This window comes from Sarcophilus harrisii, chromosome 3 (genome assembly GCF_902635505.1).
Source record: "Sarcophilus harrisii chromosome 3, mSarHar1.11, whole genome shotgun sequence".
Classification (NCBI taxonomy): Eukaryota; Metazoa; Chordata; class Mammalia; order Dasyuromorphia; family Dasyuridae; genus Sarcophilus; species Sarcophilus harrisii.
The window spans coordinates 435,502,415-435,527,790 of record NC_045428.1 but is presented as its reverse complement, the minus strand read 5'-3'; the positions used below and the strand labels follow the sequence as shown (position 1 = coordinate 435,527,790).

The 25,376-nt window shown below is 33.1% G+C and overlaps 1 protein-coding gene across 1 annotated transcript in view; it reads right to left on the bottom strand.

Moving 5' to 3' along the window:
• Nucleotides 1–25,376, bottom strand: part of UBL3 (ubiquitin like 3) — a 78,297-nt gene that overhangs the window by 5,522 nt on the left and 47,399 nt on the right. The window contains exons 2-3 of the mRNA XM_003764491.4: nt 8,886–8,994; nt 2,938–3,024 (exon numbers count right to left, since the gene is read on the bottom strand). Coding sequence (XP_003764539.1) covers nt 2,938–3,024; nt 8,886–8,994 — 196 coding nt within the window. The remainder of the gene's footprint in view (nt 1–2,937; nt 3,025–8,885; nt 8,995–25,376) is intronic.

The window sequence follows — 25,376 nt, the reverse complement described above, 5'->3', positions numbered from 1 at the left end:
CATAAATTCCTAATTCTTCCTATGTTAAAGATAATCCTCCTGCTGCTGCACCTCCCTAACTGTCAGAAGATGCAACGGGTGCTGGGGTTTGGCTAGATAACCTACCTTCTTTCTACAGCAAAAGATTCTGCCTTTTTACCTAGAGTCAGGTCTCATTAGTTAATTCACACATGGACAGTCTAGGGCATCAGATATGGCAGGAGAAGGATCCAGTATCACTATTCCTGTTTAAATGTCCAAGAAACAAGATAGGGTACCAATATCTCCCTCTTTTTGCTGAACGCAGGGCAAGGCCTAGTCTCAAGCAAAAACCCAAGACCCTTTTGCCTACCCTCAGGAAAAAGAGAGACAAATCAGTGCCCCACGTTTCATGGACATTTAGACAGAGATGGTGGTAAAAAGGAAAAGTGGGTCGGTAAAGAGGGGTAATGGATCTTTCTCCTCCCATACCTGCTATTCTGGATTGGTCATGCACGGATTAATTAGCATTCAGTAATTATTTAATTCAGTACTTATTACTGAGCTAAACAATAATTTAATTATGTAACAATCATATAATTAATTATTAATAAACAGATTTATTATATTCATCACCTAAACAAAAATCCCTAATAAGATAACGTTGAGTATTCAGTAATTATTTAAAATAGGAAGAAATCTTTCCATGGCTCTCCTTTCTTTGACCTAAAGACATCTATAGTTCTTGTTTACATTTCTGAGCACACTTCTTTCTCCAGGTTATCTTTCTCAGTTTCTTTTGCTCCAGATTCAGATCTATATACCCAGGCTTCATACCTGTCCTGAGGGAAGACCAATTTTAATCAAAGAGTATGAGTGAGGGAGTATTGTCCATGAGACTGGAAAAACAAGCTGAGGCTAAGTTATAAAAGGCTCAAGAAAGCAGAAAGGAGTTTTACCTTCTACCACTGAGGTAAGAGGAGGCTGTTAGACTTGCCTGAGTAGAAAGTCACATGGTCAGACCCATATTTAAGGAAAATTATTTTGGCACAAACATTTAAAGAAAGACTAGCGTGACCAGAAGAGGCAAGGATCAATTTAAAGGCTGTTTTGATAATCAAGGTGAGATATAATGAAGATATAAACTTCAGTTAAAGCTATATAAATGGAGAGAATGGGTAACAAGTGAGAAATAATGTAGAGATAGAAAAGACAAGATTTTGCAAATGAAGGAAGAATGAAGATTCCAAGGTAATGCCAGGCTTACGGACCTGGAGAATACAAAGATGGTGGTTCCTTTGACAGAAACAGGGAAGTTTGCAAGAGGTGAGTGTTTAGGCATAAAGATCATGAGTTTGGTTTGGAACACATTAAGCAGAAGACGTCTACAGAACATCTAGTTTGAAAAAAAAGGCAATTGGTGAGGGGGACTAAAACTCAGGGGAGAGACCAAGGCTGGATATATAGAGACTACTGATCTGGAAATCATCTACATAGAGATGACAGTTAAACTGATGGGAGATAATGAATTAACTAAAAGAGTATGGCAGGCGTCAAGAAGACAGCCTACCCCAGAGCCTTGATATTGATGATGAGTCAATAGAGGAGAATAAGGGAAGAGTAATATGAGATTGAAGGAGAATCAAGAGAGTGCCCAAAAGGTGCAACTTGGAAAAATGTAGGAGGGAATTCACATTGCTTCTCCCTTCTCTCCTTCCCCTTCCCCCAATCTTTCCACTAATCCATGCATAATGCAGATTTATGGCTGACTTTGAGAGTTTAGAAGCATATCTTTTTTCCTAAATAATTGACTTTCTCAATTAAAACATAAGCACATTGAAAAGTTAATTTTGTTCATTTTGTCTTTGCATCTTTGCTGCCTATCACAGTGCCTTGTGCATAATGAATTCTTATATATAACTTCTTATACATGGCTTATACATGCTTATATTCTTATGACAGAAATCCTACAGCTAAATACAAATTATCAATGTGTCTAATATATTACTGGGAAGTAGCATATTACCACCTACTATTTATGACTTTGGGAAAGTCAATGTACTTCTCAAAAGATCAGTTTTCTAAACCGTAAAATGAGAGAGAAAGACCAGATGATCACTAAGGTTCCCTCCAGCTCTAAAATTAAATTATTTGATGACTCCAATATTTAAAACAAAAACAAAAAGAAACCTAATTACAAAAAACTTACCCACAAGGGGGCGTCCTTAAGCTGAATTAATATAAGCATTTTTGCAAAAACCCATTTATTTTTATTCCTCACATGACTAGCAACTCTGCTGTAGAGACAGATTAGCCTTACTTTGTTGTTTCTTATCATATCATGACCATAATATTCCAACAAACTATCAAAAAATAACAAAACCAGTTTGGCCTGAGAAACAATTAAAAAGTGTGCTCCTCTCAAATGACAATCTTTCAACTATGTCAAAATAGCTTAACTACAACAGAAAAGAATCTGACTAGCCAATTCCAATGGAAGGAGAGAGTCATCTACATCCAGAAAAAGGACTATTGGGACTGAATGTGGATCACAACAGTTTTTTCACTTTTTTTGTTGCTGTTTGCTTATTTTTTGCTTTCTTTCTCATTTCTTTTCCTTTTTTATCTGATTTTTCTTGTCCAGCATGATAAATGTAGAAATGTGTATAGAAGAAACATACATGTTTAGCAAATATTGGATTACTTGCTGTTTAGGGGAAGGGGTGGGGGTAAAGGAAGGGAAAAAAATTTGGAATGCAAGGTTTTACATTCATTTACATGAATGCTGAAAACTATTTTTGCATATATTTTGAAAATAAAAAGCTATTGTTTTTAAAAAAATAAAAATAAGAAAAGAGTCTGATTCATAAAAGGTTAAATACTTAGGTTTTACAAAATATTAAGAAAATAATCTAAAAGAACCCACAAACAAAGCCTACTATTAATAATTAATTTCTCCTACAAAAATGATTTTATTACCTCCTAGTGTCACATTTCCATGTAGAAATCGTCCTTGATAAATAAGTCGAAGAATGTTTGGACTGCTAACCTGTTCTTCTTCCCAGTCTGAAAAGAAATGAAAGAATTAGTTATATCAATTCCAAAAGATAGGTAGGGAGTAATACATTTTTCTGATCCAGTTTCAAGCTTGGCAAGATGCAACATTTGAAACTTAGCTTCATTTGGAACTCTGCAGTGACTATCATAATATACTTCAGTCTCTAGGAGTCAAGCATGTTCTTACTTGAAAGGGGGATTTAAGACAAATTTTGGCCTCAATGGAGTAAATTGAAAATCTTGACATGACAACAGGGTTTATTTCAATAAAAAATTTTGATAATTACTTTAATTTACATCAACTGTATAAGAGGTTAAGATGTAATGGTTTGAATTTTTAAAATTTATGTCTCTTTTGGTTGTCAATTCAATTCAACAGACACATAGATGCTAATGCTTTTATATATACACATACAAAGGTAAATGCTTCCATGCTGCGTCCTTCTGTTCACAATTCAAAAAACCTTCAGAGGTTTGACTTCTTGTGTGTAAGTCTGATCATGCATGTTCCACCCAACACAAAACAAAAATTCCTCCTTGGATACCAATAGTAGTATGGAACATCTTTGTTACCCTTTTAAATTGTGAGAGTTTTTTGGAGGAAAGAGATGGAGGTGAATAGAGAATATCTCTGGAATAAACAGTGTCCAAAACAACTAAGAACTGCAGTGAATTAGAAAAGAAAGCAAAAATTATGAATTTAAATTAACTTTCCTGACTAGTCACTTAAACAAAAAAAATCTTATGATCCAAAATGATGATAATAATAATAATAAGGAATAGATCAGTAAAATATCAAGAAAATAATTAATTTTACCATTAAGGAATGGTAAAATATTTTGTTTAGATTAAGAATGGGGAACCTCTAGATATGGTAAATTTGTTATAAATTTAAATTAAAGTGTCTATTCTCCCTTTAGTTAATTAATTCAACAACTATTAAATATACTAAGTACTGTACTAGGTCCTAGAGATCCAAAGAAAAACAATATCATCTGTGCCTCATTGGCTTACGTTCTACTTACTGAAAGGAGATATCATGTACATAACTAAATAAATACATAGATATACAAAGTACTGGAGAGGGAAGGGAAGGGAAGGGAAGGACAAGAGAGGAAAGAAGGACTAGTACAACTTTGGGGATGGACCTCACTTAGGGAATGACACTTAAGCTGAGCCTTAAAAGAAGTCAGGGATTCCATTAGGTAGGAGTGGGAGGATGTGTGCTGGGTATGGGGGGCAGTTTTTGTAAAGGAGTACAATGTTATGCAAAGTGTACTTCAAACATAAAGGAGGTATGCCTCAAGTATAGCTTTTTAACATGGGTAAAAAGGTTTCCCAGCTTCATACTAGAACATTATTGGGTAGCAGTGCAGAATGATGCAGAAGAGACCAAAACAAAACAAAATATATACAAAAAGACCGTTCTCCCCCACTCCCCCCCCACCCACACAAATACCCTCACAGAAGTCTATAGACAGACACAGGAAATCTTCAGCACTTTACTGGAGTTCATTTGCAGCCTCAGAAAGTAAAGCCAAGGACTTGCCCGAGCTCTGCCCCAAACTCCCCCCAAAGGACCTTGCCTAAGTGAAGGGACAGGTCAATTCCCCGAGAGCCTCCACAGCTGTGGATCATAACATCTGAAGGAATTGCAGAGCAGCCTTTACTGACACAGGCGTTGCAGACTGGGAATGAAATAAATTGGAGGCAGAGGGAAGAGGAGGGAGGTCAGACAATGCAACTCTCTCTGTCTCCTTGTATCCTCTCACATGAAGAGATCCATTCTTCAGGTCTGAGTTAGACGTCCAGCAGCCACTGGCACGTGGCAGGTGTATCACAAAAAAAATTCCTTTAAATAATGACTCTAAACAAATTTTAAAGCATCAGAACTCACAAAAAGATGGAGTGAAACAATCTTCCAGCTGAAGACCACTTAGGAGGACAACAACAAAGATCTGTTGCACCAAGGTGGAACTACCACAGTCCCAGCCCCAGGAAACCTGAAGCAGTCCTTAGGGCCTGTGAATGAGTGAAAGCACTGATGTGCTCTCAGCCCAGGAGCACCACAGGCAACTTGGAAGGTCAGCAAAAAGGGTGAGAGGGGAATCACTAGGGTGAGAGGGGAATCCCAGCAAACCAGGAGAGGATCTTTGGGAGCCACTAAGCTGGCAGTGGCCCCCGCTGGAGTAGCAGCAGCAGCTTCCAGAGGACTCAGCCCATATACAAGTCCTCAGAAGGAGGACTCTTTACTAGCACTGAGGAAGCACTCTGCTGCTGTAGCACATTAGAACTTAATAATAGCCACTGTAAAGCAGGGACCTTCCTCACAATTCCAGGGCAGAAAAGAGTGGTTGGCGTCACTCAAACACATTCTCTTCAGATCATAATACCTTGGAAGAATTGAAGACTTACAGGTCCCTAGGGGAAAACAGCTGCACAAAACCCCTGAAGGTTGGGACAGTGTATTCTCCATCCTGGAAACAGAGCCTTATTTTAACAAAGCATTAAAAGCCGATTAATAGGGTAGAAAATGAGCAGACAACAGAAAAAGTTGCTGATCTTTGAAAGTTATGGTGAAAAGAAAGATCAAAACACACACGCAGAAGAAGCTAACAAAGTCAAAGCTCTTATATCCAAAGACTCCAAGAAAAATAAGAATTTGTCTCAGGCCGTGGAAGAACTCAAAAGGGAGTTTGAAATTAAGTAAGAGAGAGAGGAGAAAAATTGGGAAGATAAATGAGAGTGATATAAAGGAAACAAAAAGCTAATGAGGAGAAAGCCCTAAAAAGCAAAATTGGCCGAATGGGAGAGTAGATACAAAAGCTCACTGAGGAAAATAATTCCCTGAAAATCAGAACTGAGCAAATGGAAACTAACAACTTTATGAGAAGTCAAGAAACAATTAAATAAACCCAAAAGAATGAAAAAAAGAAAACAATGTGAAATATCTCAGTGGAAAAACAACTGGGTTGGAAAATAGATCCAGGGGAGGTAACTGAAAAATTATTGATCTATTTGAAAACCATGATTAAAAGAAGAGCCTAGACACCAAGTTTCAAGAAATTATCAAGGAAAACTGTCCTGATATTCTAAGAACCAGAGGGTAAAATAGAAATTGAAAGAATCCACCAATTCCTTTCTGAAAGAGATCCCAAAATGAAAACTTCCAGGAATATTATAGCCAAATTCTGGAACTCTCAGATCAAGTTGAAAATACTGTAATCATCCAGAAAGAAACAATTCAAGTGGAGCCACAGTCAGGATAATACAAGATTTAACAGCTTCTACATTAAAGGACCAGAGGGCTTGGAATATGATATTCCAAAGAGCAATGGAGTCAAGATTACAATCAAGAATCACCTACCCAGCAAAATTGAATATAATCCTTCAGGGGAAAAGGTAATATAGAATGTGACAAATGCCAAAAGAGAGAAATAAATAATAGTAATAATTTTTGTTGTTCAATTGTTCCATTCATGTTTATTTGTGCTGCAATTTGTATTTTGTTGGGTTTCTGGATTTGTTTGTTTGTTTTTTGGAGGGAGCAGCAGGAGGGGATGGAGTTTGCAAATATACTGAACTATTTTGTCATTTCCTTTCCCAACTTATTTTACAGATGAAGAAAGTTAAAATGTTTGAGGTGAGATCTGAACTTAGGAAGATAAGTAACTCTGACTCCAGACCCAACACTAGCCACCCAAAATATAATAATAATAGTTCACAATTATACAGTATAATTCACAACTCATATAGTTATTAGGGCCTCACAATAATCACTTAAAGTAAGTAGAAAGAAGTAATCTTTTCTTTCTTTGAAGAGGACATTTTTGCCTAGGATGAATTCTGGATAGAGAAAATTTCATGGGGAAACTAGAACTTGAAATAAGTCTTAAAAGTTATTGAGATTTAGGAAGAAGAAGATGACATTTCAAGCAAAAATAAAAGTCTAGTCACAGCTGCTCCATTGAATAAGAGGGATACTGAAAGAAATTTAACTGAGTTAAAGCTAGAAAGGCAGGTTTAGGACCAATCTGGGGAAACTTGTGAATTTTGGGCTATGTGTAAATTTTATCTTGTTAGGCAATATGGAACCATGGAAGGTATCTAAAAAAAGGTAATGCTTTGATCCCAAATGTACTTTAGTAAAACTCTTTTGGCAGCAGAATGGATCAGAAGAAAGAAGATCAAGTTGGTACAATAGGCCTGAAAACAGCTAGGAAGGGTCTTGATGAACATTTCAAAGAGACAAATATGATTATTAATCTGGATATTGGGATCAGGCAGATTTGGGTAAATAATATTGACACTAACAGAAATTTTAAAAAATAAAAGACAAAAGCATGTTTTTAGAGAGAATATTTAAATTCATTCAGGAATAAGTTATATACACATGTCCAAGCAACTATACAAGTAACCCTTGTGTTAAGTGGCTGGACAGACTTTGAAAAGCATGACACAATATTTTCCTAAGTCTCTTCTTCATACTTCAAGTGAATCTTTTTTATTTAGTTTTCTTTTAATTTCCCTCAGTCTCATTCTTTCAAAACCTCATTGGCTCCAATTCTACCTACTTTCCCAATCACATATATTCTCCTTTCTCTGCCTTTTGAAAGCACAGGTCCAGGCTCAGATAAAACTGCATGAATTCAGAGACTATCATTCATCTATAGATTACAGGAAAAGGGAGAAAAGTAGTGATTAATTTTTATATACACAAGTGGCTCTGCATTAAAAGTTTCCCCCTTAAAATCCTATTTTTCAAGTTCAAAATTTCATAACTTATGAAATTAAATTAAATCAGCTTTTAAAAAGTCATATTATTCAGTCTTTCATATAAAAAGGGCTTTAAAAAGTTCAGAAGAAAAGAGGCTACTCAGATTAGAGAGAGAATTTCAGAAAGGTAAAGATCTACTACAGAAAAAGTTTAATAGAAAATGGAATTTTTGTGTCAAAGAGAGGTTTTATTTTAAGAAGTAGGCTGCTTCAAACTGGCTCTTTAAAAACACAAAAGAGAAACTAACATTTCCTGATCTCATAATTATCCAGAGTAGAAAGGTCTTACTAACCTGTAATTATAAATGGCCTTTGTAAAAAAAAAAAGAATTTGCTCCAATTTTTAAAAAACATATCCTGTTTGTATTTAAATTTTCTTTTTTGCTGTTTTAGTAATTTTTTGTTAAAGTGTCAACTATCTTATGGCCTTTTTTGAAGGAAGAGAAGAAAGGGGTACAGATGGACAGATTTAATAAATATTTATATTTCCTTTTCATAGAAAATCCAGGTAGAATGCTAAAGGTTTCTTAGTTTATAGTTCTAAAGTTGAACTACATTGTTACTTATTCTAGTTATATTACTATAGCTAATAGCATCAACAAGACAAAGTGGAATAAAAAAAAATGACAAACTTCAAATATCTGTTGGAACTTGCTTCAACTCCTAAAAAAGTGACTAAAAAGTCACGACTATAGGCTTTAGTTAGCTAGTGATTTAGGACCTCTGTCTGGGCTAAAGGCTATAGCCTAAAACTGATTTTTATTATATAGCAAAGTTACAGATACAATCAAGGTAGGAGAATTCCAAATGAAGGTTTTTTTATAAGCTCCATTTTCACTACTAATTACATTGTGAAGCTCTTAGCAGGGTTTATCAGAAAAGAGAAATTCTGTAATTATAGCAAGTGGCCATCACTGTTACATCAGTTCCCTTAATGTGACAATACTCTTGAAAATAACATAGAATCCTATTACTTAGCACTGTAAAAAACTTTAGAAATCAGCTCCTCCAACATAAGTCTTATGACCCTGCTTATTCTAAGTTATAAAAAACAAATAACTTAATAACACACATCATGACAAAAGACTACTTACCCATTGGCCAATTGTCATACACATGCTTTGCAATATCTGCTGCTGAATCATTAGGAGAAAACAGGAATTCTTTAGTTTTTCCACTCACTAAGATGAGTCGTAAATTTATCTGAAAAAGAAAAAAAAAACTCTTAAAAAAAAAAGGCTTATTATTTTATAGGAAAGTATTAATGTAATGTCTTAATTCAATCATATGATAAAATTTAGATACAACCATTTTGTGATAATTTTTATTTATCAAAAACAAACAAAAAAAACTGTTTAGTTTTGCTTAGTTTAAGTTGTAACAAATAAAAATACTGCAATATTTTGACATTTAAGACCATTTTTTAAAAAAGTAAAATTATAGTATTCTTATTAGACTCATTTTAAATCTATTTCATAAAGTGATACATTTTTAAAAGTCTACATTTCTCTTCGGATATCAATGATGTTTGAAAATTCATCTACCCTTTTAGAAAAAGAATTACTTCCCAAAAGATTTGATTTTTTTGATGCCACTTTACCTTTATCAGTAAATAAAATAATTCTATAAAGATTGTCAATCAGTCTTTTTTTTTTAATAGAACTTTTTTTATTAAAGCTTTTTATTTTCAAAACATATGCATGGATAATTTTTCAACATTGACCCTTGCATAACCTTATGTTCCAAATTTCCCCCTTCTTCCCCCTACCCCCACTCCAGATGGCAAGCAATCCAATATGTTACACATGTTAAAATATGTTAAATCTAATATATGTAAACATATTTATAAAATTATCTTGCTGCATAAGAAAAATCAAATCAAAGAGGAAAGAAAATGAATAAGAAAGCAAAATACAAGAGAACAACAACAAAAAGAGTAAGAATGTTATATTGTAGTCCACACTCAGTTCCCATAATCCTCTCTCTGGGTATAGATGGCTCTCTTCATCACAAGATCATTGAAACTGGTATCAGTCATTTCATTGTTGAAGAGAGCCACATCTTTCACAGTTATCGTGTATAATGATTTCTTGGTTATGCTCATTTCACTCAGCATCAGTTCATGTAAGTCTCTCCAAACCTTTCTAAAAGCATCCTGTTGATCGTTTCTCACAGAATAATAATATTCCATAACTTATTCAGCTATTCTCCAACTGATGGGCATCCATTCAGTTTCCAGTTCCTTGTCACTACAAAAAGGGCCGCCACAAACATTTTTTGCATATGTGGGTCCCTTTCCCTCCTCTAAGATCACTTTGTCAATCAGTCTTGACACTACATTTTAGAAAGAGGCACATACACATATATAACTTAGAGATGAACCAATATAAATGGACATAGCTGAAAAAAGTTCCAAGAATTATTCAATTATAGATTCTATAAGCAGCATCTTTAGTCTGAATAGTTTTTATTATTTAAATAAAAAAAACTAATTAGAACTTTACTAATTAAATTATTAATATACTGCTTTCTCCTCAACAGTATGGACAGTTGTTTAATTATTTGGGGGGAGGGGGTAATAAACAAGAAAGGTTCACTGTGGAAGTCTGAGGGATGAAAGAACAGAATAATGGGGTATAAAGACCGCTATTTTAGCACATTTTTTAAATTATAGCTTTTTATTTACAAGATATATGCATAGGTAATTTTTCAGCAATGACAGTTGCAAATACTTTTGTTCCAACTTTTTCCTTCCTTCTCCCCACCCCCCTTCCTCCAGATAGCAGATTGACCAATAGATGTTAAATATGTTAAAGTATAAGTTAAATACAATATATGTATACATGTCCAAACAGTTATTTTGCTGTATAAAAAGAGTCTGACTTTAAAATAGTGTACAATTAGCCTATTAGCACATATTTTCACTCACTGTACATTTATTTTATGAAATTGATTTACCAATTATCATCTCCTCTTCCCTTGATCTGTAGAGAAAAAATGAAAAATGCTCTATCTAGGATTTGACTAAACCTTGAATTGAAAAACATTAATATTAAATAAATCTAGAAATAAGGCAAATCACTAATATTTTATGTGGCAAGTGCTATAAAATGTTTGAGTATGAATATTGAATAAACTGCTATCTAGTGCACAATTTCTAGTATAATGAGACAATGAAAATATTCTTACTGAAAAGCACTTTTCATATATTTGTAGTTTTCCTAGAGACTTACTAGTCTAGAATAGACATTATAATCTCACTTAATATATGAGATCTGATGAAATATTATCTTAGTGGTGTGACTGTAAAGGAGTAATATGAGCCAGGAACCAAGTATAGTAAATGTTCTTTACATTCTGTATGACAGAATTTCTTTGAATTCCCCTTGCAGAAATGATCAGACTGCAAAACAACAGCAACAATAAAAACTCTATAAATACCCCAATTTTGATTATTTCCCATATCAAATGACAAAAACCATGGTACTTAAAACCAATCCAATTACTAATGGGAATATACTTTAAATCTATTTACCATAAGATTGTTCTTTATTGATTGTAAATATCACTATTTATAGATGCATACTCTACTTTTATGCACATATATACACACACTAATGCACATATTTTGAACTTAAAAAAGAGTCTTTTGATGAATGGACTACAAACTACCCTATTAAGGCACTGCTAAATGAGTTATACCCTCAGTATTCTCTAAGCTTCTAGATTTTTAACTCAATATAAGATTCTTAAATTTTTATAAAAACAGCACCTTTGTGACATTAAGGCTTTAGACAAACTTTGTACTTATGACAATATATGTTAGTTCTTTTCAGAGATTTAAGATTAGTCTATATTAGAAGCTCATTCAAATTATTCTATTTGTAAGAGAAAGTCGTCTGCAAAAGTTTCTTTCTGTATAGGGCATTATTTTCTAAACTTGTTTAGAGTTGAAGAATCTCTAGGAAGATCTCACTAATATCTGTTGTTAAAGTTGAAAAAAACTGATACTTTATATCATATCATTTTTTCATAGGTATCACCAATTATTTAATAAAGTAATTTACAGAAACACTTTTACAGTATAAAAATTTTGCACATGAAATCAATTTAGAGAAAAATGTGAACCAGAATGAAATGATCACACTATATTTTACAAAACAGAGCAATTAAACACAAAAGAATTAAATTTCCATCTGAAAATTCCAAACAAACAAAATATATATGTATGTATGTATGTATTAAGTGATGAGAAAGGTAAATGTTGAAACAATGAATAGAAAGCAGGTCCCAGAATAGCACAACCTGGATTCAAATTCTGTCTCTGACACATACTTTTAGTGTGTCCTAGGTAAAATTAACCTAGGTTAAAAAAAAGTACTAGGCTATTAAGTTGTAGAAAAGGAGCTGAGCTACATCAATAAGAAGGAAGAAGTCATAAATGTACTCTCAATTCCCTATTAAGTGATGTGGCTCACAGAATTAAGAGTCAACTGGGATCCAGTTAAATCCATATCCAAAAGGATTCCCAGGATAGCACACCTGAGAAGATTATCACTCAAACAACATTTATTAGAGCCAACTATATTAGCTAGTTCAGATATTGGACTAAATACTGGGTATACATATACAAATACAAAAATAAAATAGTCCTTCTGCCCATAAGGAACATATATTTGATGGGGAAAATAATATATGTGGACAAGTTAAATAAAAGATAATTAGGGAAGGATGGAAAGGAAGGAAGCAATTAAGCTGGGGAGAACATAGCCTTTGTTGATCTCAAGCTGGGAAGGTGGCGCTGGACCTGACCATTGAAGGAAATGAAGGATTCTAAAAGGTAGAAGTGAGAAGGGTTACTTTCCAAGCACAGGAGATAGCTTGTAGAAAATCAGTGACAGGAAACTGTTATACTGTATGTGAAGGATCACAAGTAAGCCAGTTTAGAGGGACCACAGAAAGATGGATTTTATTGACATGTAGATGATGGCTGGGAAGTAAGGAAAATTGGAAGTAAGAAGATCAATTACAAAGCTTTCATGATAGTCCAGCAAAAAAGTTAATTGGGAACCAAGCCAGAATGATTATGATGAGAAAAGATGGGGGCTGGCAATGATGGAGAAGTTGTATAGGTAGAACAGTATCTGGCAACTGGTTAGGTATGAAGAGTGACTGAGAACGAAAAATTTTAAGATCTTTAGATTGAAAAACTAGATCCAGAGGATAGCACCCATCATATAAACAGAGTAGTTATGAAAAGGGGAGATGCTTTTGGGAGGAAAGAATGATGATCTTAGTACTGGTTATATTGAATCTGAGGTGCCTATAGCATAGTTTTTCTTAAACTTGACTAATATTACATGATATAAAGAAAAGAGATATAAATTAACATGCAAACTTCATACTACTTGAGGTGTACAAAATGGAAAACTACATATTTTAAATAAAGAACAAAAAAAGAACCCATCAATATGGTCATCTATTCATAATAATGCTTGAGAAATTAAAGAAATTTGATTGGAAGACATGTCCAATTTTCCCACTTGCCATCAAATTTTCGGATCTTATTGCTTCCTGGTTTTATTTTCTAAGTCCAAAAAACATTATTCCTTACAAAATAATCCACATCTTAAAATTCCACTGCTACTAAAATTATAAAGATAGTTTAGAAATCTGACAATTTTGTTTGTTGCCAAACTTTCCTTCCACACTTAAAAAAAACCCAACAAACTAAGCAACCTCTTTCAGAATCTATCTTACTATCTAGGTTTATGTTTGCAAAATTGTTAGCATTTTATGTAACAAAACTGACTCATGATAATTTTTTTTTTAATTTTATTAGCTTGACACCTCCCTTTCTACATTTCAAAATCAAGAGTCCATTCCTAAGTAACAATATAAAATTCTAGCAATTTAGATAGCATATTAGTCCAGGAGATCAAAAATGGCTTTGGGCTAAACAATAAAATCCAACAGTTTACAAAAGTTTCAAAAATTACTTAAAAGATACAATTTGAGTAAGAAATAGGTCCTGGGGAAGGGGGAATAAATTAATTTCCAGTAGAGCTTACCATTTTGATGAGTATTAAATTGAAAATAGCTAAGTGGGAGAATTTTTTTCAGTCTGCATTTTCTACAGACTTCAAGCCTGCAATTTAAAATAAAACACAAATCCTAACTTGCTGAATGCAGATTGTGTACCAGCTGCCTGAAACATGTCAAGGCAATATTTCTTTCAGTTTCTTTGATCTCAAAAAGGCAATTCCAAATGTGTCTGGAGAATAGAGAGAGTAGTTCTTTTAAAAATAGAGACACTTTATTCCTGTGTTCTTTGCCATTCTTCTTATCTTTCACACAGAAAAATCACCAGGTGAAGACATAAATTCAAAGAAATATTGAGAATTTTTTGCAATTTAATTTTATAAAAAAAAAATCAATTAAAAGCTATATTGCTTTTAATAAGAAAAGGTTAAGCTCACTACTGGGCTTATATCCCAAAGAGAAATTAAAGAAGGGAAAGGGACCTGTATATACAAAAATGTTTGTGGCAGCCCTTTTCATATTCCAATAGATTTGAGATGGAAAATGACATCTGCATCCAGAAAGAAATGTTTGTGGCAACTTAGAAACTGGAAATTGAATGGATGCCCATCAATTGGAGAATGGCTGAGTAAATTGTGGTATATGAATGTTATGGAATATTATTGTTCTGTAACAAAGGACCAGCAGGATGAATACAGAAAGGCTTGGAGAGACTTATATGAACTGTTGCTGAGTGAAATGAGCAGAACCAGGAGATCATTATACACTTCGACAATAATACTATATAAGGATCAATTCTGATGGAAGTGGCTATTTTCAACAATGAGAGGATCCAAATCAGTTCCAATTGATGAGTAATGAACAAAACCAGCTACACCCAGGGAAAGGACACTGGGAAATGAGTGTGGATCACAATATAGCATTTACACGCTTTTCTGTTGTTTGCTTGCATTTTTGCTTTTCTTCCCAGGTTATTTTTACCTTCTTTCTAAATCCGATTTTTCTTGTGTAACAAGATAACTATATAAACATGTATACATATATTGTATTTAACATATACTTTAACATAATTAACATGTATGAGACTACCTGCCATATAGGGGAGAGGGTGTGGAGGGAAGGAGGAGAAAAACTGGAACAAAAGTTTTTTCAAGGATCAATGTTGAAAAATTACCCATACATATGTTTTGTCAATAATTTATACCTATTGGTCCTTCAGCCATGACCTCAATCCCAAACCAGAAACCTAGAGTCCCATTTTCTTTTTATTTTTTTCCCCTGGGAGACAGTTGGACTCATGAATTCAATCCAATTATATGTACTCTTTGGAAAGTAACATGAATCAATATATACAATATAAGTATATTAATGCTAATGAATCTAATTTCCAAATGAAGAAAAAGAATAGGTGAATGAATTGCTATATTCAAAACCACAGTAAAACTAGTCTTCATGTTATGCTTACATTCAGAAGGTTGCCTTGATTTTAGGTCCAAACTTGAACTTATTGCAATATTTCAAAAAATATGTTTTAGGGGCAACTAGGTGGCACAGTGGATAGAGCACTCAGGGGGACTCGAGCTCAAATATGACCTCAGATACTTAACACTTCCTAGCCTGTGTGACCCTAGATTTTGTGTGTGTGTGTGTGTGTGTGTGTGTGTGTGTGTGTGAGAGAGAGAGAGAGAGAGAGAGAGAGAGAGAGAGAGAAAGAAATGTAATGGCAGAAATAAAATGAAATAAAACAATAAATTACTAGAATCTAATCTGGAAAAAATATTGAAAGGAACAAATGCTTTTATAACACAAAATTTGTAACAGCTAGATAGTTGTCTTCTTATTGGTCGCAGCTACATTTTTAATGTATTTTAATAAACACTTTCTCAGAGTTGGATAAATTCTGTTATCAGAAAGTCTTTCCAATAAGTTTATGCTATGTTGAATAGATCATACTTAGTTACCACCCCCAAATGAGTCCTTATTCAGATAGGGATAACATTTAGTGATATTATGGAAGTTCAGTTTATAGGTTGGCCTAGATGGGTTCTGAGGCCCTCCCCAAATCTGAGATTGAGATAATGCATTGGTTATTTAAAATATCCATTTCATGATAGGTATTTTCATTATTTTAGACCTCAGTCAAATTCAACATTCAAGTATTTTAAAGAGAATTTCAGCTTGTGTAAAAGACAGCTGCTTTAATAGTGGGGTAAACATGAGAACATTATTTATAACTCAGTATGTGACACATTTAAATATACATGCTTGTCTAAAAATAAAAGCTCTACACACTTGAGATGACTTTTTTTTTAAACGTGGACTACAGATCCCTCTATATTGTACGATCCCTAGGGGATCCAATTTTTATGATCAACCTCTGGATTTTAAATTATAGCTACTTTTTAGGCAACGGGGACTACTAATGATATAGAAGAGTAGTATCAAACTCAAATAGAGAGAGGAGTCATTAATCTGTGCATCAGGATCCCTGTGGCTATATACTAACAGTAATTTTAAAATGTAATATTATCAATATTTTAAATGTATTTTTTATTTATTAAATATTTCCCATTACAATTTAATCTAGTTCCTGTCTCTCTTAAAAGTATTGCATTTGACACTTACAGTGTAGAATACCATGTTCCTTACTCTCTAGGAATTTTTGAAATAATGAGAACATTTCTGCTACATAAAATTTCAAAGTCTGGTACAAGAAACAGAATTTTGGCTGAATTTGGAGTCAAAGAACACTGTCACCTGCTTCCTACCAATGTGACTTGGGGCATTTTACTTAAACCCATCTATGCCATTTTACAGATAAAGTAAGGCCTAGTACTATTGGCCTAGAAGTTAAACAAGATAAAATGGCTTCTAAATCTATGATACAATGATTCCCGGTTTAAAACGGCTCCAGCTGAATGCTCTGCTTGGTAACCTACTCTCCTCTACCTGCCCAGTCTTTTTATAGCCTTTCTCCCCTCCTTCCTTTAAATACTCTATCTCATTCTGATCATTTTCACAGCCTGTTCTCTCCTTCAAGTTCTAGCTTAAAAATTCACTTTCTAGAGGATGCTTTCCCATTCTCTTATAATTTTGCTGCCTATTCAAGGAAATGGAAATTAAGGGGACGCCCATTAGTTGGAGAATGACTGATTAAATTATGGAATGTAATGGAATATTATTGTTCTATAATAAATGATGAGCAGGCTGATTTCAGAAAAGCCTCGAAAGATTTTCATGAACTAATGCTAAGTGAAGTGAAAAGAAACAGGAAAACCTTGGACACAGTAACAGTAAGATGATAGACTTAGCTCTTCTTAGCAATACTTTGGTCCAAGACAATTCCAATAGATTTGGGATGGAAAATGCCATCTGTATCCAGAAAGAGAGAACTATGGATAGTGAATGAGGATTAAAACATAGTATTTCCACTTTTCTCGTGGTTTTTCCCTTTTGGTCTGCTTTTTCTTTCACATGACCAATATGGAAATATGTTCAAAATGATTGTACATGTATAACCTATAACATATTGCTTGCTGTCTTAGGAAGGGGAAAGGTAAGGAGGAAAAAATCTGGAACCCAAAATCTTATAAAAATGAATAATGAAGACTATCACTATCTTTAGATAGTAATTGGAAAAATAAATGCTATTGAGAAAAAAATTTTAGTGCACATTTATCTTACAATTTGTACACAGATGCTTATATGTTATTTCCCCCACTTCACTTGGCTTGTAGCTTCTTGAGCTGTCCTTGAGAACAGGCCTTGCCTTTTCATTTTCTTTATATCTGCATTGTTTAACTCATTGAAACACAAATAATATTGACTGACTAAATTTTCATATCTACTTATGAAGTTGTCACAGAAAGACACAAAATAGTTTTAAACTACTTATCTGATAGAAATATTTTTATTTTTAAAGTTTTACACAATTCACCAAACTCTGTGGTATACTTTCAGATGGGAAGCCTTCCTTAAAAAGTCATTAAGAGGATAGGAAAAATGTGAAGAAAGTATTTAATGGGTTAAATTTCTGGAAAGGGTACTGCACACAATTGTGAGACATGAATAATGACATTAAAGAATTGAGGTTTCCTGGCTCTCTTCAACAATGAGATGAACCAAATCAGTTCCAATAGTGCAGTAATGAATAGAACCAGCTACACCCAGCGAAAGAACTCTGGGAAATGAATGTGAACTACTACATAGAATTTCCAATCCCTCTATTTTTGTCTGCCTGCATTTTTTATTTCCTTCACAGGTTAATTGTACATTATTTCAAAGTCTGATTCTTCTTGTGCAGCAAAATAACTGTATGGACATGTATACATATATTGTTTTTTAACATATACTTTAACATATATTGGTCTACCTGCCATCTGGGAGAGGAGGTAGAGAGGAGGGGAAAAATTGGAACAAAAGGTTTTGCGATTGTCAATGCTGAAAAATTACCCATGCATATATCCTGTAAATAAAAAGCTATAATAAAAAAAAAAAAAAAAGAATTGAGGTTACCACACTACAAGCTATTAAAATTGCTTAAATGGGCTGAGATGTTCTCTTTAGGTTAACAGAATTTCTTTTCTTCATTATCTCACCTCACCATGTCCATCATCAATAAAATAAAACTTACTGAAACTGCCATAGGTGTAATATTATACACCTATTGTATAATATTATATCTTGCAAGATCCAGAAGGCTAAGATTAATCCTAGTTTTCTAAAGGGTATAAAATACTTCAATTTTTATCTTACAATTTTCTTTAAAAATAACTGTCAGCTATTTCTGATGTGCAATTATTCTAATAAAATAGAAATACTTAAGATCACTATTTTATTATTTTTACTACTTAGCCATTATTGTTTAGAAACTTCAAATTTCATATTCATTAGTGATAGAAAGCAAGGAAAGTAAAATCTGTGCTAGATTTTAGAACATGAATGAAATACAGAATTAAGAGCTGAAGTACTTTTTAAGGTACCAGTGTTAAAATCATATCAGTCTATCAAGAATGTTGCAGTCTATACATATCACAGTGTCTTATTATAATACACTTCTGTTTAAATTAATACATTGGGAAACTTTTTAAAGTACAGTTGCCTAACAAACTTCCACTTCAGTGAATAAGCAAATGAAATGTGCTCTTATGCCTTAGATGATAAAGAAATATTTTGGAATTTTATTGTGATACCACCACCACAATATTAAACATTAAGTGATGACAGTGGATAGAGGATTATGCTGGGTGCTGGAGGAGATTCAAACTTCAAATAAAGAGGAGATCCATCTTAATTCAATATTAGCGAGATGTCTAAGATTTCATGTCACGTGGGCCTCTGAATTCAGAGAATCAAGTTGAACAACTTTAAGATACTCTTTTCTTCTAAAAATACATTCTTACAAATTTTTATGATAGCAAAGTAGCAAACACTAAATATTAAGTCATAAGATATCCTTGAAAAAAATCCTTCAAAATTTAAACTAAATTAAAACTACCTTTGAGATACCATTACTACATTTAGCAAGAGGTAATAAATACACTTCTGCCTGAAGACTAATAAACAGACAACCAAAAATAATACCTAAGATGTTAACCTGAATGTAAAATATAGAATAGTATAAGAATTACTCTGAGCTAAGATTCTTTTCTCTATTGTAGGGAATATTTTATGGTAAAGTGGTATTACCCCATCTTCCAACTATCGAAATTCCTTTACATTTATCTATTTTTATGGATACTTTATATTTAAACGTTGTCTTCTCTGATTGAGAATAAGATGTTTGAGGGAAGGTACTGTATCACTTTTGTCTTTTTTCCACTGTTCCAGTAAATACAAGAAGGTATTTAATAAATGCTTACTGATTAACTGATGTTACAATGCTATAAAATTAACTTCCAAAGGGAGGAAAATTTCTAAAAGCAGATGGAGTTTACAAATGAATTCTTTCAAACATTCAAAAAATAACCATTTCCAATACCAAATAAACAATAATAACAACAACAATAACAATTACTGTCATTCATATAGCACTTTGAAGTTTGCAAAATATTTTATGATTACAATTTCATTTTTTCCTCACAAACTTATAAGGAAAATTAATAACTTTTAAATTAGTAAGTATTTACATAATGATTATGTAATCAAATCAAAGTATTTTACAAATATTATCTTATTTTATCTTCACACTAATCTTGAAGAACAGATGCTCTTATTATTCTGATTTTAAAGATGAGGAAAATGGAGTAGATATAAGTTAAGTGACTTGTCCAGAGACACAGAGCTCCAGACATGTATCTGAGGCTGGATTTGAATTCAGGTCTTCCTGATTGGTCCAAGACTCCATCTGTTGCGCCAACTATCTGCATTTTTTGTATAAGAAAATAAGCCATTCATCCAATCTATGACACAACTATGGTTTTGATATCTGAACCTGGGAAAGACAAAGCAGACAAAGAAAACTACAGACCAATACCACTGTCATAAAAGGTTTGAATGAAATATTAGCACTACATAAGAAAGATTATAAATTATGATCAGATTGGGTTTAAACCTTCTGAAATCCATGCTAACCCATGTTTGTTTCCAGGCCTATACTACTACTGCTACTGCTCAAACATTTTTTGATATCTGTTATTTATGTGTATATTATGAACTTTTTTTTTTTTTTTTTTTTTTTTTTTTTTTTTAAATAACCTTCTTGGAGAAAATGCTCAAATAGAATGGCTTGGTCAAAGAGTATAATTAACTTAAGTCATTTTTTTTTGGTAATCCTAACTTACTTTCCAGACTGGTTAGACACACTGATTAGTGTGTCTCTTCCCAGAGTCCTTTTCAATATTTTCTAATCTTTCTGTCAATCTTTCTGGTCAATTTTTGGCTATTTGCAGGGTATATGAATTAAAACCTATTAAAAGTCCTATGATCTCAAGGAAATTTTAATGTATATTTCTTTCATTATGAGTGATTTAGAGCACATTTCTATATAGTCATTTGTAGTTTGAAAGTCTCCTGTTGAATTTTACCATTTATCTATTGGTAAATTCAATCTTATGTGTCAATTTTTTATTTATCCTAGATATTGGATTTTTAGTGGTGATATTTAATGCAAATATTTCCTCATTCCTACTATTACAAAGGTTTTTAAAATGTGGCTCACACCTGGAAATTAATGTGGGGGGGTTGCAAAATTATATAAGAAATGTTTGACTAATATACCTATCTACCACGGATCACATAAAAAGTTCTTCGGTGAAAAGGGGTTGCCAGTAGAAAAAGTTTTAGTCCTGTGCTAGTGGACAATCTCTCTTTAATAAATTATTTTTAATACATTGGGGGGGAGGGGAATAAAAAAGAATCAGTGATTTAAAAGGACATGATTTCAGAGGGCATTTATTTTTCTACAGACAATCTTCCAACATTCCAAAAAGAAACAATGTTCATATCTTTATAAAAGGTCTTTTAAATCTATCTTGCATAGATAACATTATTAAACACCTCCAGAAAATGACACCATACCACATTTGTAGATGTTACTCAGCTTTTCAAAGAACTACTATTTCCAATTATAACTAATGTACTTGAAAAGGAGAAAAGCATAAAAAAGTTAATGAGAAAAAAGGCAAACATCAATTGAAATGATCTGAATCACTACACATTTAAAGTTTCCATTATTTAAATATTATTAATGTAATTATTCCAAACTCAGGACTATATATATATATATATATATATATATATATATATATATATATATATACAATACAGTATATATTATATTGTAGGGCATGGTCAACCTTCTCTCCTTTAAAAGAAGAATTATTTAGCTTTGAGTTAACTCTTATTGAAGGAAGATATAGCCAGTTTTTTAATATAGAACAGTAGTTTCCACTAAAGTTCAAAAAGTCACCCTACTGAGCCTAAGGCCTGGCACAAAGGGGTATGTGGTCAATCACAGAAAGAGAAGATATAATCTATTTCCCTCCTTCCCACACACCTAATTATCACATATACAACTATATCTATACCAATACTCCTTCCTTCAGCTTCTAACCTCTAAAACTATCACAGGCCATTCAGGGGTAGTTAAAACCTAAACTAATGTGCAGAGATCCCAATAAGAAAATGCTTTCCCTACACTTTTACCTCTAGATCATCCCACAAAGAACATGATCTGTTTTTGGAGGCAGTAACCTGTGGGTAATAGGCCTGCTTTCCCTCTTTTCCATTCTAGATGAGACACAAGTCACATCGGGTGAAAGTTAGCATGATGAATTGTGATCAGGATTGTAGATAATCATTTTATTAGCTTCCATCCAAACCCAGGTATCTTCCATACCACCATCTTTCTAGTAACCCAGTTTCTTATATCGTCCATGTCATCTTTGACTCCTCATTTTTCCTAATTTCCAACAAATTTCTTTCCCTCCCTCCCCCCAGGCAATTGGGGTTAAGTGACTTGCCCAGGATCACACAGCTGGGAAGTGTTAAGTGTCTGAGACCACATTTGAACTCAGGTCCTCCTGACTTCAAGGCTGGTGCTCTATCCATTGTACCGTCTAACTGCCCTCCCCTAACTTCCAATGTACAATAGCCTCCTAACTGATTTCCCTGTCTCAGGTCTTTCCCCATAGTTTCATAATGATCTTACTACAATGCTAGTTTGATGATGCCATGGTTTTACTCCACAGTAATTCCCTATTGACTTTAGGGATCAAATAGTATTTCATTCCTCTTAATTTCTATTTTTAAGAGTCTTATAATGTACATAATTATTATCACTGGAGCAAATGTTTAATCTATAAAGAAATATACCCATTTGGGGATACATAATGAATGTCCCAAATTTTTATTGATGGGGTATAAAAAAGTTTGGAGCCTAGAGATTTAAAGATAAAAAGATTGAGAAATTCTGTTATGATAACACTGGATCTCTACTAGTTCACCCCAGGTCTTCCACTTTATTTTACTATGCCAGATTTAGTCAAGTGATAGGTTGAAAACCAAAATGATTGCGGGTTAAGAAATGTAGTCAAACAGCAACAACAAGATTATGTGATTATCAACTCTGATGGACATGATCCTTTTCAACAGTGAGGTGATTCAGGCCAATTCCAACAGACTTGTGATGGAGAGGACCACTGGCAGAGAGAGGACTGTGGGGACTGATTGTGTATCACAACATAGTATTTTCACCTTTTTTGTTTGCTTGCTTTTTTTTCCCCCTTCTCATTTTTTTCTTTCCTTTTTTAAAATCTCATTTTTTTTATATAGCATGATAAATGTGGAAATATGTATAGAACTATATGTGTTTAACATAAAAAAAAAAAGAAATGGAGTCAACTACTATTTGATGAAATATAAGAACAAAGCAGTGATTGATTTTGTTTTTTGTACACATGTGTGTTTAACAAATGATATATAATACTTCTTTATAACAATAAAATCACAAGATTATAGATAGAGACCTAGAAGGGACCTCAACTCATCACTTAGTCCAAATCCCTTATTTTCAGTTGAGAGAACCATTACAGAAATAGAAAGAGTAGGTGAGTTGTTCAACGTTACAAGTTCTAAATTTTATGGATCTATTTTGAACTCAGGTCTTCAAAGTCCAGATCCAGAGATCTTTATACTTGTCACACTATTATTTATTAATTATGAATTTTATACACCAAGTACAGAATATGAACAAGAAAATAATCTTAGAATTTTAAAGCAATGAGGAAAATGCAAACTTTGACGAAAAGGTCAATGTAAAAATGGACAAAGAATGAGACTATTTTGTTCAAAAAAAATACTGAAAAAATATAATAAGAATAATGCAAGTTAAAAACCTAAATATGTACAGGGAAATCCATAACCTCCTATTTAAATAGCACATTAGTAGGCTTAAATCAGTTCAAATCTGTAGGCCTAGAATAATTACATTATAACATATTAAAATAATTTACAGATATCACAAAATCACTGAAAATTCTTCTGAAATTATGAAGAATGAACCCAAGATATGGGTTCTTAATATTTTTGTATGAGTCATGAAATCTATGGCAATCTAGGGAAGCTTGTGAATTCTTTCTCAGAATAGTATTTTAAAAAGCATAAAATAAAAACATAGGCCTACAAAGGAAACAATTTCTATTGAAATAAACATGTAAATTTTTTTTTTTAATCCAAGTGCATAGACAATCCCTGCTCTTAAGAAGCTCACAATCTAATATAGTAGACAATACGCAAAGATTGTACACTACTAGTATTAAGGAGGAATCACATAAGGCTTAAAATTTTAGCACAGAATCTTCTGGACATTTAGGAAAATATGATTCCTAGATTAATCAAGAATAAGGCATAAAAACTAATCTAATTACATTAGTCAGGTGGTACAGTAGATCCAGCACAAAATCTGACCTAAGATACTATTGTAAAGTATTTCTCAATCTGTGTACTCATCTGTAAAATGAGAATAATAGTACTTGCCTTCTAAGTTTGTTGTAAGGATAAAATAACATTTTAAAATATTTTCCAATGGTATTTTATTTTTCCAAACACATGCTAAGTTAGTTTTCAGCATTCACTTGTGCAAAACCTTGTGTTCCAAATTTTTCTCTCTCCTTTTCCATCCCCTCCCCAAGCCAACAAGCAATCAGGTTAAACATGTTCAATTTTTCTAAACGTATTTCCACATTTGTTAAGTTGTGCAAGAAAAATCAAATCAGAAAGAAAAAAAATGAGGAAAAAAGCAAACAACAACACTCTCCCCCCCCCCCCCCCCAAAAAAAAAAAGGTAAAAATACTATGCTTTTGATCCACATTCAATTTCCATAGTTTTCTGTCTGGATGCATATGGCACTATCCATTCCAAGAATATTGGAATTGCCATGAATAATTCCACAGCTGAAAGGAGCCACTTCTATCACAGTTGATCATCACATCATTTTATTGTTACTATGTACAATGTTATCTTGGTTCTACTCACTTCTCTCAGTATCAGTTTATATAAATCTTTCAAGGCTTTTCTGAAATCATCTTCCTGATCATTTCTTTTAGAACAAGAATATTCCACTCCATTCTTATACCACAACTTATTCAGCCATTCCCTAACTAATGGGCATCCACTCAGTTTCCACTTCCTTGCTACACATGTGGGTCTTTTCCCAAAGAGAAATTAAATCACTTGTCCAGAGTCACACAGCTAATAACCGAAGCTAAATTTGCAATCAATTCTTCTTGATGCCAAAGCCAGAGCTCTATTCACTGAAACACCAACTATTTCTAAAGAACACTAATACTTTTTTGCTATTTCCACTTTCACCACCTCATTGAGCTTTACTTGGTAAGCAATGGGAAGCCTTTGAAGGATTTTTGAATTGTAGAAGGATGTATCATATTTTTGTAACAGAAAGAGCAATATGATAAAAGTTTGTGTAATTAGAGAAATCATAACAGAAATCATTGTCATTATAATAGCTTCTTCACAAATATTAAGTTTCTTCCAGTTAATTGTTTGCTCTTCCTGGGACACAAATATATCTATATGTCTCCAC